At 30.4% G+C, this 14260-nt stretch overlaps 3 protein-coding genes across 3 annotated transcripts; 1 reads left to right on the top strand and 2 right to left on the bottom strand.

Annotated features, from left to right (window-relative positions):
* Nucleotides 1-46: 46 nt before the first annotated feature.
* Nucleotides 47-4109, bottom strand: Rpn7 (regulatory particle non-ATPase 7). Its single transcript, XM_085185128.1, has 6 exons — nucleotides 3706-4109; nucleotides 3443-3617; nucleotides 2750-2909; nucleotides 1818-2002; nucleotides 1375-1550; nucleotides 47-593 (listed from the first exon to the last, which is right to left on the bottom strand). The coding sequence occupies exons 1-6, from the start codon at nucleotides 3981-3983 to the stop codon at nucleotides 419-421; spliced, it is 1149 nt and encodes a 382-aa protein (XP_085041254.1). The 5' UTR covers nucleotides 3984-4109; the 3' UTR covers nucleotides 47-418.
* A 1000-nt stretch (nucleotides 4110-5109) lies between these two features.
* On the top strand, nucleotides 5110-11411 carry RabGGTa (Rab geranylgeranyltransferase subunit alpha). Its single transcript, XM_085185071.1, has 10 exons — nucleotides 5110-5375; nucleotides 5464-5574; nucleotides 5664-5779; nucleotides 5891-6090; nucleotides 6178-6339; nucleotides 6494-6607; nucleotides 7470-7693; nucleotides 7788-7968; nucleotides 9457-9782; nucleotides 10588-11411. The coding sequence occupies exons 1-10, from the start codon at nucleotides 5373-5375 to the stop codon at nucleotides 10738-10740; spliced, it is 1590 nt and encodes a 529-aa protein (XP_085041197.1). The 5' UTR covers nucleotides 5110-5372; the 3' UTR covers nucleotides 10741-11411.
* Nucleotides 10724-14162, bottom strand: Nbr (exonuclease mut-7 homolog). The gene has a single exon (XM_085185059.1). It carries the CDS (start codon nucleotides 13965-13967, stop codon nucleotides 11448-11450), a length of 2520 nt encoding a protein of 839 aa, XP_085041185.1. The 5' UTR covers nucleotides 13968-14162; the 3' UTR covers nucleotides 10724-11447.
* Between the last annotated feature and the right edge of the window lie 98 nt (nucleotides 14163-14260).

Raw genomic sequence — 14260 nt, 5'->3', positions numbered from 1 at the left:
TATGAATATATACTAAAACTATATGATGATAAATAAAATATATAAATCATTTAATAGAAATTTATTTATGAATTAATAAGCTAATATACATTACATCACTCGGTAATTACTCAAAACTCAAACTTTACACTATAACTGTCTACAAAGTGCTTTTCCTAAAATCGATTTTTTTTGTTATATTGTTAAAAACTTAAGATTCAAATTTTAAGTGTAACAAATGAAGCTATTCAATTCTTCGTAATAAATTACTAAGCTATTTCAATTAAACACTGAAAATTTTGTTAAAAAGTAAATTTATTCCAAATTCTAATAATGCGATTATGTCCTCAAATGCATGTGACATATTATAGTAAAAAAAAATAACCATCCAAACACCAGCGTAGGCCAGGAAGAACAGGAGGAGGAGTTCATATGAAACTTAGAAGTTGATCACGCTGGCGAGTTTCTTAACACGATTCAATAGAAGATCCCCCTCACGTATGGTAGCCTGGTACAACTGGGAGCGGTCGGCATCGGCGCCGCGTCCCGCGCCGGTCACCACGCACCCTGCGACCGCATCTATGCGACATTGAAGTCGACCGGCTGCTGTGAACCTATAATTTGTAATTTTTTATTGTATTTTTGCAGAAAAAAAATCAGATGTGCACATCTATCAACTAACCTCAGGACAGCTACGACTTTATCGGCCGTATTGTATTAGTATGGTTTAAAAATATTTTTTTCTAAGCTTGTAGCAGATATCTCGTAAATATCACGATTGGCAGGAAGAAACCAATGTCATTTCTGGGCATTAGTTTCTCCATCTTCCATATTCCGCCCGAATCCAAGGGTAATGCAGTTTAATGTAATATATTTTACCACAGGGATAGAATGAAAATAATTCATTAGTTTCATTATAGTATTTTTTCGTTTACAGTTGGAAAATATAAATAAAAAAATGTAAAAGATAAATATGAACTTTAGAGATTGGGGTAGTAATGTACATATATATAATAATAGGTGTATAAAAAGTATATAAAATACAACACTAATATTTTAACTTTTAAGTAAGTTTTGTTATTATTTATGGCATTAATTGCATCCTTGTTATACTCCTAACAGATAAATAAAATCCTCAGATATTAAAATCTGAAAAAAATAAACGAACAACTAGAAAAGAGCTGACAATCTTTATATGGCCGAACATATTTCTTTAACCATAACAAGGAGCAATTGATTAAGTCTCCTTACAAACAAAAAAAAATAAATCAGAATCAGTCCTTCAATTTGGGAACTACAATGCCGCAGATATACATACAGATACACCTACACACGTATAAACGAACACGTCACACTTATATCAGCTGTGTTTTCGTTGGAAAAAACAATACTTACGTAGAGATTTCGTCCTCAATAAACTCTCGTGTGACGCCAAAAGTATCTGCAATATTGTCTAAACTGAGCGAGCGATATGCACGTAGTAGCTGAACGTACGCCTTGATGCGGGCTTCTCTTACATAGTGCTGGTAGTGGGGTCTGAATATAGGGTCAACACAGATCTGAGTTTCCACCTGAAAATATAAATCTTTTTGGTTAGATAATGCTGATAATATTTTTTTTATTAATCTTTAATGTGTTATTTATGTCATAAAAATTTAAATAAGAGTAATCTTGTAAAAAGGTATGTTGTTACAATAAATGAAAATAAAATTATTGATTATATGAACAAAGAAAATGATTATTTAAATCAAATTGTAACGCAACAAACATAATAATATAAAATTCATATATCGAACACATGATCTAATGAATACAATTAATTATAAATAGCAATTTACCCAGGCAAGACTCTTCATGAAGTCAGCATAGCGACACTCATGCAACGATTCAACAAGTTCTCTTAGCTCTGGGAAGCGTGAACGCAAGGCCTGCACAGCAGCGCCTTGTCGCCGTAAAGCTGCTTGTAGGGCGTGACGTTCCAGGGCCAGTGCACATGCTAGCACACAGTATTGGATGATTGTACCTAATAATTAAAGGCTATTGTCATTAAATATGCATTGGATAAGAGGGTATGAGGCTGTTTTAATGCAGTGACACAGCATTCAACTATTAACACGACAGTTATTGGTTTGATTCTCATTCTGGGAGATTAATTCATTTCTTTTCCTCACTCTAGTAACAAGACAGTGTGGTGTTGAGTTTCACCACAATTCAATGCGCAATGTCTCAAAATTCGGGTGGGAAGTGAAAAGAGGAGAGTAATTAATTGTTGTATAATAAGTTGTTACAAAATTTTTCCTCCAAATGCAGCTACTAACTCTCTACTTTGAAAGTATTCTAAAGCTAATATATTTTTAATTTTCAATTTAAATATAATTATTTTTAATAAAAAATTATAATTAATTTTTAATACATTCTTATCACATTAAAAAGCAGGTCAGTCTTGGGGCAGAGATGTTAACATACACGTGACAAGTTGTAGGTTTGAGATTACTTCAAGGAAATGGTATATTATTTATATTAAAATATTATTATGACAAAACATTTTTTTCATCTCGTGCCCCCAGAATTTGGCGCAAAGTGGGGATCGGAAGATTCCCAGGTTCCCTCTGCCTACCCTGCTATGTGAAGGGTAAACACAGGAAGGATAAGCATGCACAGCTATAAATTAAAAAACAAAAACCCTTAAAAATCTTAAATTATTGGAATAAGTACACAGTAATTTCCAAACCAAAATTCAACTCCCACACAATTACATAAAAATACTTACCAAAATCTACTAACTCATATGATTCAAATGTAGATACACAGTCAATAAAAAGTTCTGCTGCATGATTATAATCTCTCACAGCTAAGCAATATATTGCTTCATATGCTTTAAGTTTATTTCTGGAACGCCAATCACCACCTTTGTCTACTAATTCATGAGCCTAAACAAAAATATTTCCTATAATTAGCATAATATATTAGTCTTATTATTTTGTAAATATAAGCCACTACATGGTTTTTCCTGAGTAGCAGGGCAAGCAAATAAAACCAATTAAGACACTCGCTGGAGAATGCACCACATTTTCACCCAACTTTTCAACACATTGTATTAAGTGGCAGAACTTGATACCATAATTTGGCTACCACAGTGGGGAAATGAAAATCATTTATATTTTAGCATTCCTCTTTATAAGTTTCAAAACTACATCCACCAATTGTAATCAGCTGTACCATTATGCCATAACACCCACTTTATATGGTATATTATAATTATATTTTATCAATATTTATTTGTTAATAAAAAAAATATGATTAAGACAACTATTTAGCTGATTGATAGATTTGGAGATTTTTAAGTGCAGGTTAGATTAAGGACTTTAAACGAAAGAAGACAACCAAATATTTAACAGTGGTGGCAGTAATACATAAGTACCCTGCCTTCTTTTGATATTAAGTTTTGCAAAGATTACTGTACCTTGTTGATTGCTTTGCCCATTTCTTTTACATTACATCCATGGAAGTAAGCAATCCTAAACATAGCAAATATAGCATCTAATCTACGGTTTGTAGTTAAAGTAGAGTCCTCATATTTAGATGTTGCCAGAGCTGATGCAGCTTCTTTGTCCCCAATAGAACATAAATAGTCCAATCTAAAACATAAAATTCGTATCAGTGATTCATGAGGAAACAGTGGGTATTTTTAAAATATCAGAAAAATTATTTAAATTTGAAGCTCACCGATCTTGCCATACTGGTGTTTCAGAATCATCGTCTTCAAATTTAGCAAGTCGCTCATGATTCTCTTTTGCCATTTCATCAAATAATTTTTGATCGAAGCTCCATCCAAGGTCCGAACATACTTCTTTGTAATATGGGGCCATATGACCAGCCTTAATTCCTTGTAATAATTGTTCTTTAAGTTGAGGATTATCTTTCAATTCAGGTAATGATAACTTGAACTTAATTCCGGCTAACGCCATATACTCTGGGGTTTTCCCTTCGGCGGAGAGCTCCATTTTGAGAAATTCTAAAGTTTACTAAATTAAAAACACTAAGAAAATGTATTGAATTAATACAGAGAAGTTTATTTCATTCTTCACTGAAATGACATGACAAATTTAACAAAAAGCATTTGTCAGTGCCACAGAATATACCCAGTGATCAGTGCTATATCATCTATATTACCGTCACCTAGATATAACTATGATGTGAACAAAACCATACCAAACGGTAAAAATGAGGAAGCAATGTACTAGTAGTCCTAAATTATTTCACTAATTTAGATAATTATCTGGAGAATTTAAAAAAATCCAATAAACGTCAACCCTGCGAACCCTGTTTGTTGCTAACATAAACGATATTGTTATGAGGCTAGAAGTTGGGCGTCTGGTCAAAATGAAACTATTAACGAAAAACTAGCTTCATAATAATAATTGTTAAAATTTGGCGCGAGATCCTTAGCTACACTTATGAGATCATAAGCTAGATGTCGGTTTTTTTTTCAGCTTCAGTACACCTGGGAACCTTATGTTAAGACATTGTGTTCATATTAAGGAACTTCCGTTCCCTACTTTCCGCCGAATTCTGGAGGCATAGCGCGCTGAGTGGCGGAATTCAATGCCGCGGTTTGTTTCGTTACGATATCCTAGAAACGAAAATATTTAATTACTTCGAGTGGGAATTGAAGCACTGGTTACGTTTATAATCATACGCTTGTGCCCCTGCACAATTACTAGTGATCAAATTAACAGTACGGTATTTAAATATTGTGTACATAATATTTTAATAATTTACTTTACTATTATTTTGCTAGTGTTAAGTTATTAAATTATCAATGATAGATAAAAAAAAACATTTGACCTACACCAATATTAATGCAAAAAATCCGTATCTTAATTTGTAAACCTCAATAATTTAGATTTAGACCAAAAAAACTTTATATTGATTGCAGCTATACATAATAATATGGTACCGTATTTTTTTTTAAATTAATTTTACATCTGTAAAAACATTTGACGTAATATAAATTATACCTTATAATCACAGCTGGACATTTGAGTAAATGTATTCTGTGGACATTTGACAAGTACCAACAAGTACTTACTTAATAATGAAATGAAACATACAATATTTGGAATGTTTTAGTACATTATTTTCGTAGTTGCATTTCATAACGTGTTCATAACAATGAAATTGTAAAGAAGCTAAATGCTTAAAAGAATTATCGTTTAAATATTTTTTAATCTAACCTTGTAATTATTATTTTATTTGAAGATCATTGATAGTGTATTATTTCAAACTTATATGTTCAAATTAAATCAATTCATTTTAAGCAATATATAAAGTTCCCGATTATTTATTTTAATATTTTTAGTTATATGTTTTATAGATAAATATTCACCACGATGGTAAGACTTGTAATATATGCTTATATGCTATTATGTATTGTTTCATCATATTTAACAATATTAAATATTATATTAATTTGATTTTAAGCATGGAAGAATAAAAGTTCGCACATCAGAAGAAGAAAAAGCTAGAAAAGAAAAGGAGAGACAAGAAAAGTTAAAAATTTTTAAGCATGCTATGAAAAACATTCTGTCTAAGGTATAATTAATGAAAATATTTTGTATAAAATATTTTATATTATTGATTGCTGTAACTTCTATAAAATCTAATATAACTAAACATTCCAGAGAAATAATAATGAACAAGATGAAGAGCAATTAGACATTACTGCAAAAGTTTTAATGTCCAATCCTGATATTTATACTTTATGGAATATAAGAAGGGAAATACTTAACATTTTAAGGTAATATTAAATATTTAACACTTCTGGTGCATGCATGCTATATTCTTACTATATAGCATATGTTTAAATATACATAAATGTGTTTTTCCTTAAAAACAATGTTGATTACAGTAAAACCAAAGAATGTGATGAAGAAGTGTCTAAACTATATGACTCTGAACTAACTTTGACAGAATATTGCTTAAAAGTAAATCCTAAGTCATACTGTGCCTGGCATCAAAGAGAATGGGTGCTAACTACAAGGACTGATCCTGATTGGAAAAAAGAACTAGACTTGTGCAATACATATCTCAAATTAGATGAAAGAAATTGTATGTTTTGTTGTTATGTAAATGTTTTGATATTTATTATATTTTTGTTATATTTATGTATTATTATAGTTAATGAATTATTTTTAGTTCATACTTGGGACTATCGGCGTTTTGTAGTAAGTCAGTGCAAACCACCTTTGCAAGAAGAATTTGATTATACAACTGAAAAGTTGTATGATAATTTTTCAAATTATTCAGCTTGGCATTATAGGAGTAAAATGTTAGTAGAGCTGTTTCCTGATTTACAAGGTAAAATTTTTCTAATGTTAACATTGCAACAAATATTTGGTGTTATTTTAAAAATTTACACTTAAATGTAAATTACATGTTATTTTTATATGTTTTCTAAATAAAAATCTATTGTTTTTTCATATATTTATAACATTTTTATCATTGCCTTCAGGAGGTAGACCCATACAAGATAATCATCATAAACATGAATTGAAAATGGTTCAAAGTGCTGCCTTTACTGACCCCGATGATACCAGTGCATGGTTCTATCAAAGATGGCTATTAGGTAATATTATCTATATATATAAAAGGACTTGTCCTCACTGACTGAGGTAAGACGCACGCACAGCCGTAACCGCTGTGCGTAGAAACGTTAAATTTGGACAAAAGTTTACTTTCGTAATCTGGACATCCACTAAGAAGGAATTTTGAAAAATTTTAACCCTAAAAGGGTAAAATAGGGGTTCAAAGTTTGTATGGAAAAATTTTTAAATCGGCACCGATTTTTATAAAATTTGAAATTTACATTTTTAAAAGTATTTAATTGAACACGTGTTTCATCGTTTTCTAGAATTCTCTCCCTAAGGGTGCAAATTAGGGGTTGAAATTTTGTATAGGTTTTTTTTAAATTGTCACCAATTTTCATAATTTTGAAATTCAGACTCTTAAACGTATATGATTAAACACATGTTTCATGGTTTTCTAGAATTCACCCCCTAAAGGTGCAAATAAGGGGTTGAAAGTTTGTATGGAAAAATCGTTAAATCGCCACCGATTTTTATTAAATTTGAAATTTAGACTTCAAAATATTTCATTGAACACATATTTCATGGGTTATTAGAATTCACCCTTAAATAGGCAAGCGAAGCTGCGCGCGTCTGCTAATATTGAAATGAAAGTGTACATGATAAAATAAAAGTAAGAGATGATCCAAGAATGAGCTTTAAGAGTCAATGACACTGGAGGCAGTGGGCTCCCAGGGCATGTATGAGGAAGTTAATAACAGTGAATAAGACAAGTGGGAAGCTAAAAACTATTATATATTTTGAATAATTATATTATATTTTATAATATTATATAATATAATATTTTACATCATTGTTGTCATCAGCATTTTACTATAATTGTGCTTAATTTTCTAACTTCAGGTGCAGTCAAAGTCACCATACAACCAGTAGTTTTTTGTATTAATCTATCAAAAGCAACAGTAGCATGGAGTAAAAGTGTATCAAAAGAGTATATAAAAAATAATGTGAAAATACTCTTAGATGATTTAGAAGTTGGAGGTGAATGGATGTCTGCTTCTGGTTATGAGTATGATGATTTGTGGATATTGGAACACAATTTAAAATCTATTGATGGAGAAGTTAAGGTTAGTAATTATTTGTTACTTATTCTCTTTTCTCATTTTAATCTTACTTTGATTATCTTTAACAATATGTGAATGTTGTTTTTATCATTTTCAGCTTGAACATATCTTCCTAAATGAAAAAGAAGTAATTATTTGTGACAAATATGAAGCAACTATGTATGTTGGAAAGAATGATATCACTTTTCAAAACCAATACTCTAAGCCAGTTGTAGAGGAATTAAATGAACAACTTGAAGCATGTAGACAGCTCCTGGCTCTAGAACCAGACAATAGATGTAAGTAGTTATAGAAAAATTTACTTACAAATTACACTGGCATGGTGTGCTGCAGTGGCACTGTCTGTGAATGTCTGTCAATAATTGTGAACTTGTTATCTACTCAGGGGTATGAATTTATTTTCTACTCTGGTACGAAATGTCTTGAAAATGAGACAGGCAAGGCAAGTGGTGTAAACACTAAGTTCCATCTGCTTGTCTGCTCTCTCTGCTATATGTGAAAAAGTGCCTAAGGCAGAAAAAAGCTACAAACAGAGTTAAATATGTCTATATGTTGTGAGCATTCAAACTAAATAGACTGGGATCCGACCGTTGAATCCTGCATATACGAGTTTTCTTAATTAAACCTATATTAATGAATAATACATGCTTTGCAAAAACGTAAATATTCGTACCAAAAATATAGGCGCCATAGTTCTCTCTACGGATACGGACGGCGTTATCAAATTAAACAAGCAGAGGGCGAAGAGAGAGAGAGATTGTTTATTGAAATGTAATTATCCATATTTTCTTAATTAATAATAAAAATATCCGCAATAATTGTCACCTCTCATTATATTAAGGAAACATGTTGTAATTAATACCTTTTAGTAGATCGATATTTGTAAACATTTACTTAAGTAGATAATTTAGTTGTTTTAAAAGGGTTATTTAACTAAATATTATTATTTATAAAATATATTTTGCAAAGACTCAATATTATGGATTATTATTTTACTTGAAAAATAAGAATGATTTCAGCTTTAAATAGTTTTCTGCGTGTACTTAATATGATTAAAATCATCATTTAACAGGTGAACAATTAGAATAAACATTGATTTTAAGATTGACCTTCTATTATATAATATTTTACTTTAAAACATAAGGCAGACTGCGCATTTCATCGTCTATTCTCATAGTCAAACGGAACCGGAATAAAATATTTCAAACGCTGGCAACCCCTGTTTGCGGCAGGAATTTTCCAGGCAACCCTGTTTTATAGTGTTCAGAAAAAAAATAAGCTTTAATTTGATATATGATTCATTCAAAAAACACATGAGTGCAAATTTAGTGACATGTTTAAACCAGGCAACCCTAGACTTGCGGCAGACTGAGAGCTGGCAGACCCTTAATTTTCCAATTCCTTATGTGATTATCTTTCAAATGATGTGCGATTCATATAAAAAACGTATTGGTGCAGTTTTCTCCAAAAACGAGTTACGAAAAAATGAAATTAAAGGTGATTGCGGCAGGATTCTTCCAGGCAACCCAGGTGTAATCTGTTCTACTAATCATGTATTATTCATTAATATAGGTTTAATTAAGAAAAATCGTATATGCAGGATTCAACGGCCGGATCTCAGGGTAAAACATAAATATTAAAATTAATACAAAATTGCATTATTTTAAATATGCTTAGCAGATAATAAGTTCAAATGTCAATGAAATATTGTATAAATGATATTTTTTTTTCAAGTATATCTTTACTATTTTATTGAACTATTTCAGGGACATTACTCACAACAACTGTCTTCTTACATTGTATCAATGCTAACCTGTATCATGAAGAAGTAATAGATAATCTGAAAACATTGAAACAAATGGACAGTCAAAGAGCTGGGTACTACAGTGACTTGATAACTAAATGGAGCATTGAGAACCAGCTGTCAAACAACTATAAAAATATTTCAACAGAATATAAAGTAGAATTTAGTGAGAGAATAACGAGTCTACCTCATATACAATATTATAGTTTTTGTAAAATTGTTGACCTGTCCAATCAAAAGTTGACTTCTAGTATACTACCATCATTAGTTAAACTACATCATTGTAAGGTAAGCTAAAGCTGATTTGTAGAAAGTGGTGTTAGGACAGACATTGTGTGTTCAGTGGCGGAACTCAATGAAAATAATCAATTCAATGAAAAAAAATGACAATAATTTAATTGTCTCAAGTGGGGTTCGAACCCGCAACAATCGCGTTAATCTTTGGCCTTAATATAATATGCATAATTACCATAATTTATTTATATATCTATAAGAATTCTTAAATTTTATTCTCTTGTTTCTACTTTATTGAGTCATAAGCTTAGTGAATGTCCAGATTATGAAAATAAACATCTGTCCAAATTTCACGTTTCTACGCACAGCGGTTACGGCTGTGCCTGCGTCTTACCTCAGTCAGTGAGAACATGTCCTTTCCTTTTATATATATAGATTAGCGTCACGCTGTATCCTGCACACAGTACCCTGCTGTAGGAACCTAGTACCTTAGGGAACGGAGTGCTGAACTTAAGTTCAGCACTCCGTTCCCTATTTTTCGCCGTATAGTGGAGGCATTGTGTGTCCAGTGGCGGAACTCAACGTCGTGCTTTGCATCGACACCAGATGGAATGAAAATGGAAATTTTGAGTGGTAATCGAACCCACAACCTGTCGCGTTTAGTTAGTGTGCCCCTGCGCCACGACTGGCCCACAAAGAACTATGGTAGTGTGAAACTTAATACTTTTAAAATAAATTTTTGTTTAAGTATTTGAAGTTCATAGTTGCTTATTTAGATTCTAGCATTAAAGAGAAATATTAATTGTTTATAAGATTTATTCTAAGCAATGACTAATATTTAAACTATTTTTGATTTCAGGAACTGAATTTATCTGGTAACAATTTAACCACGCTAAAAGGATTTCCTAATTTAGAGTTACAAAAATTAAATGTACAAGACAATCCCGATTTAAAGTCTGAAGAGGTTGCTATATTTAAAGAAAAACACAAAAACATAATTGTAATATTTTAATTGTAACGAATCTATTAATAAATAAATGTCTAGTAATTTGCTACAATTTTTATGGAAGTATGATTTATTTGTCGGTGATAGATCCTAGGAGCTATTTGCACAAAATATTATTTATATGCTTTGAAAATGTCATTATAGGTTTATACATCATAATATATTCTGTTATAAGGTGCTACTTTGTTGAGCCAAATGAATACTTATATAACTTTCATTTTAAAAACTACATTTTAATCTAAAATACTAATTATAATATTGATTCTAATTTATCACAGTTTAAAGTCATTTTATCTCTGTTTGTATAACAACCCTATAATAGAAAAATAAACATAATACATCACTCAAAAGAATTTCATAATTATAACAGACTTAACAATATTAAATAACAACTAAATTGGATATTGCTTAAATATTGGTACTCTTCAGAATATTTCAGCACCAACTTTGGCTTACAATATTTGAGTAACTGCAATTGTATTATGTGAATCTAATAAAAAAAAAACAACAAAACAACAAAAACATTTTTAATCAATGAGATTAAATAATTTTGTCTTTTTATATTTATACTGGAAACACAAGACTACGTTATTATAAATTAAGTAAAAACGTAAAGAATAACTATAAGCTAATACATTGTATAATGTTTATACAAATAATAAAAAAATACAGAAATACTTCAGGATTTTCATCTTATCACTCTTCTGCTCCTTTTACACAGTGTTATTCATAAAGGTATCTATAACTTCCCTAATTGAAAATACACAAGGATCTTCATCCCAGTATAATTTTCCACATGTTTCACATAAAACTGATAATTTAGATGTTTTTGATAGTTTATCAACATCAGTTATTTCTATTACTGCTCCTTTACTGGTTTGACATGAGTTATTTTGTTTATCTTCAGGTTGATGATATACATATATTTCTTCTTCATCAGAACCACTAAGAATATTTTCAAAATAGTCCTCTTCATTATCACTAACATATTTGTTTAAGTTTAGATTAACTTTTTGTGATAATTTATATTGTGTACAAAGATCTTGAACTTCATTTCTTGATAATTCTTTAATGCAATTTTCATTACAGTATAAACATCTACTTAAAATGTCACTTTGAGAAAATTTTATATTAAAATGATACAGGGTTTTTGCAACCTGTTCTCGAATATTTCCTTTGCCTATATTTAAAATGTGGTTCTGTGAAAATTTTGTAGTTGGAGATAATTTTAATTTACCTGTTAAAACAAAACGATCCTCAGTCAATGCATAGTTAACTATATCACACCATTGCATAGTTGGAGATGGCATGATAGTATCAATACCACAATAACGAAAATATGGTATTAAATGAGATAATTCAGTCTCTACTAATATTTTAAAATCTTGTATGCTTTTTAGTTTGACTTCTTGTGTAGAAGCTTGAAGTCTGTCCACAACTTTTAGTTTCTTTGTACTTTTTAATTTTTTTTCAAGCATAACATCATTACAAACTTCTTCAAAGTTTATGTTTTGTTCTGTACACATTTTTTGTAAGAATTTGTAAATTTCCAGAAGCACAAAAGCATCAAGTGCAGCATAATTTATCTGGGTATTTCTCAGTGGTCTTAGTTCCCAATTTGAACATTGCTCAGCTTTTTCCAATGGTAGACCAAAACAAATTTGCACTAATGAACTTAAACTGTTACCACCACTGTCATTCTCATTTGGCAGTGACAAGCCAATATTAATAAGGTTTTTCCATAGTAAACTTAAATCTAATAATCCTTCACCCTTAACTTTTATATTACTTAAGCCATTCACTGTAGTCTTTATTTCTTTTAAATCTTGTTCAAGCCCAAATCCCAACTTAATTACTTCTGCATTATCTAGCAACGACTTATTAAACCTATACCAGAAACTTGCATATTGTTTAGAATTTAATACTAATGTATCAATTAAGTAAACATGATCAAAGGTGGCTATTTGTATTAGAGCAACTTGCGATGGTACTGCTCCAAAAGTTGGTTTCCATTCACAATCAATGCTTACTATACTGTGACTCAATAAAGTAGAAACAAGATCATAAAATTTTTCTCCTGTATTCACCATAACAACATTGTTGTCAGATAGTGGAAGTTTATAGAAAGTCTGTGTAACATGTTCAGGCATATCCCAGTTTTCTTCTTCTGTTACTGTCTCCTGTATAGACATATCTTTTAAAGCTAAAGGTAAACTATGCTCAGGTAATTGAAAGTATGTAGCCCACTTTAATGCTTCATTTCTGTCAAAATCTATTAGCATGTCAATAAATTGCTGTGTACACTCTATACTATTTTGAAGAGAATCTTTTACCAAGTCATCCCAGACAGATGAACTTATGTTATGTTCTACATATTTTTGATATATTAGATATCTGAGTCCCCCTGTAGTGCGATTTTTACTAAGATTTGTACATGTTTCGATTGGAATGTTAAATTTGCTACATAACCGAGCAACCAATTTTCCTAGTGGTTTATAATGAATTTTATCATATTTAACATTACATATCCTATTTTCTTCAATATATTTTTGTGCATATGATTTTATACAAAAATTTTTATCCAATAAATTATCCAAAAATAATAGCAAAGGTCTTATTTGATTTGGACATTCAGCCAAATATTCATCTACCAAGCTAATTTTGTCTTGCAATATAAGAGGAAAAAGTAATTTTTCTACAGGTATATCATCAAATAGTTCCATAGCTATTACAATTTGAGATGCTTGTTTGCAATTATCATCTTTAATCATATTGTAAATAATGGGTAAAATATTGTCTTTGATAGAGTATATTTTATATGTTTTTATGACCAAACTAAGAAAGTTTTGATTTCTTTGTTGTATTGCAATTTGAAATGCAGGTAGCTTTAATGATTCATCTGGCAGCACTGTACTAGTTTGAGACCATTTGTAGAGAATTTCACAAAAGTAATATGGCAAAGTTTTAGGTTTACAATCCTTAAATTCTTCACATTTTATAATGCAAACTAAAGCTACTCGATAGGGATCTGCAGTTACTTGAAAAAAAATATCAAAATGTTGATCAATAGTAAGACTCTTTTTCCATGTTTTCCATATCAGTTTCAGTTGCTTAAACCATAGCAATATATGCTCACCAAAGTCGATATTAACTCCCATCATTATTAAAGATTCTTCGAGAGATGGAACAATTTTTATGTTTTGATCTTTGTAAGCAAGCTGATTGATATCCATGATGTATTTTTTCCTTTCTCAGTTCAAAACTAAAAATATTTTAAATCTTATTGTTTCAATTCGGCAATACAAATCTACAATTTTTATTTGGTTTCTGTTACTGGATATGTATTTGAAGTACATTTAAAAACAACTATTAAAGTAGTTCTAGTTGTACTATGTTTTTTTTAATGGTCTGATTTTGCAATGACAGACGCAAAATAATCTGCCAGTGTCACGTATAGTAGAAAACACACGTAGATGGTACTATGTTTTAATTATTTATAACGTTACGTTACGTTAGTAGTTTATTA

This window comes from Heliconius melpomene, chromosome 1 (genome assembly GCF_056956725.1).
Source record: "Heliconius melpomene rosina isolate 202511_hmr_F chromosome 1, ASM5695672v1, whole genome shotgun sequence".
NCBI classification, from domain to species: Eukaryota; Metazoa; Arthropoda; class Insecta; order Lepidoptera; family Nymphalidae; genus Heliconius; species Heliconius melpomene.
The sequence above is the reverse complement of the archived record's forward strand: the minus strand, read 5'-3'. Positions and strand labels throughout refer to the sequence as shown.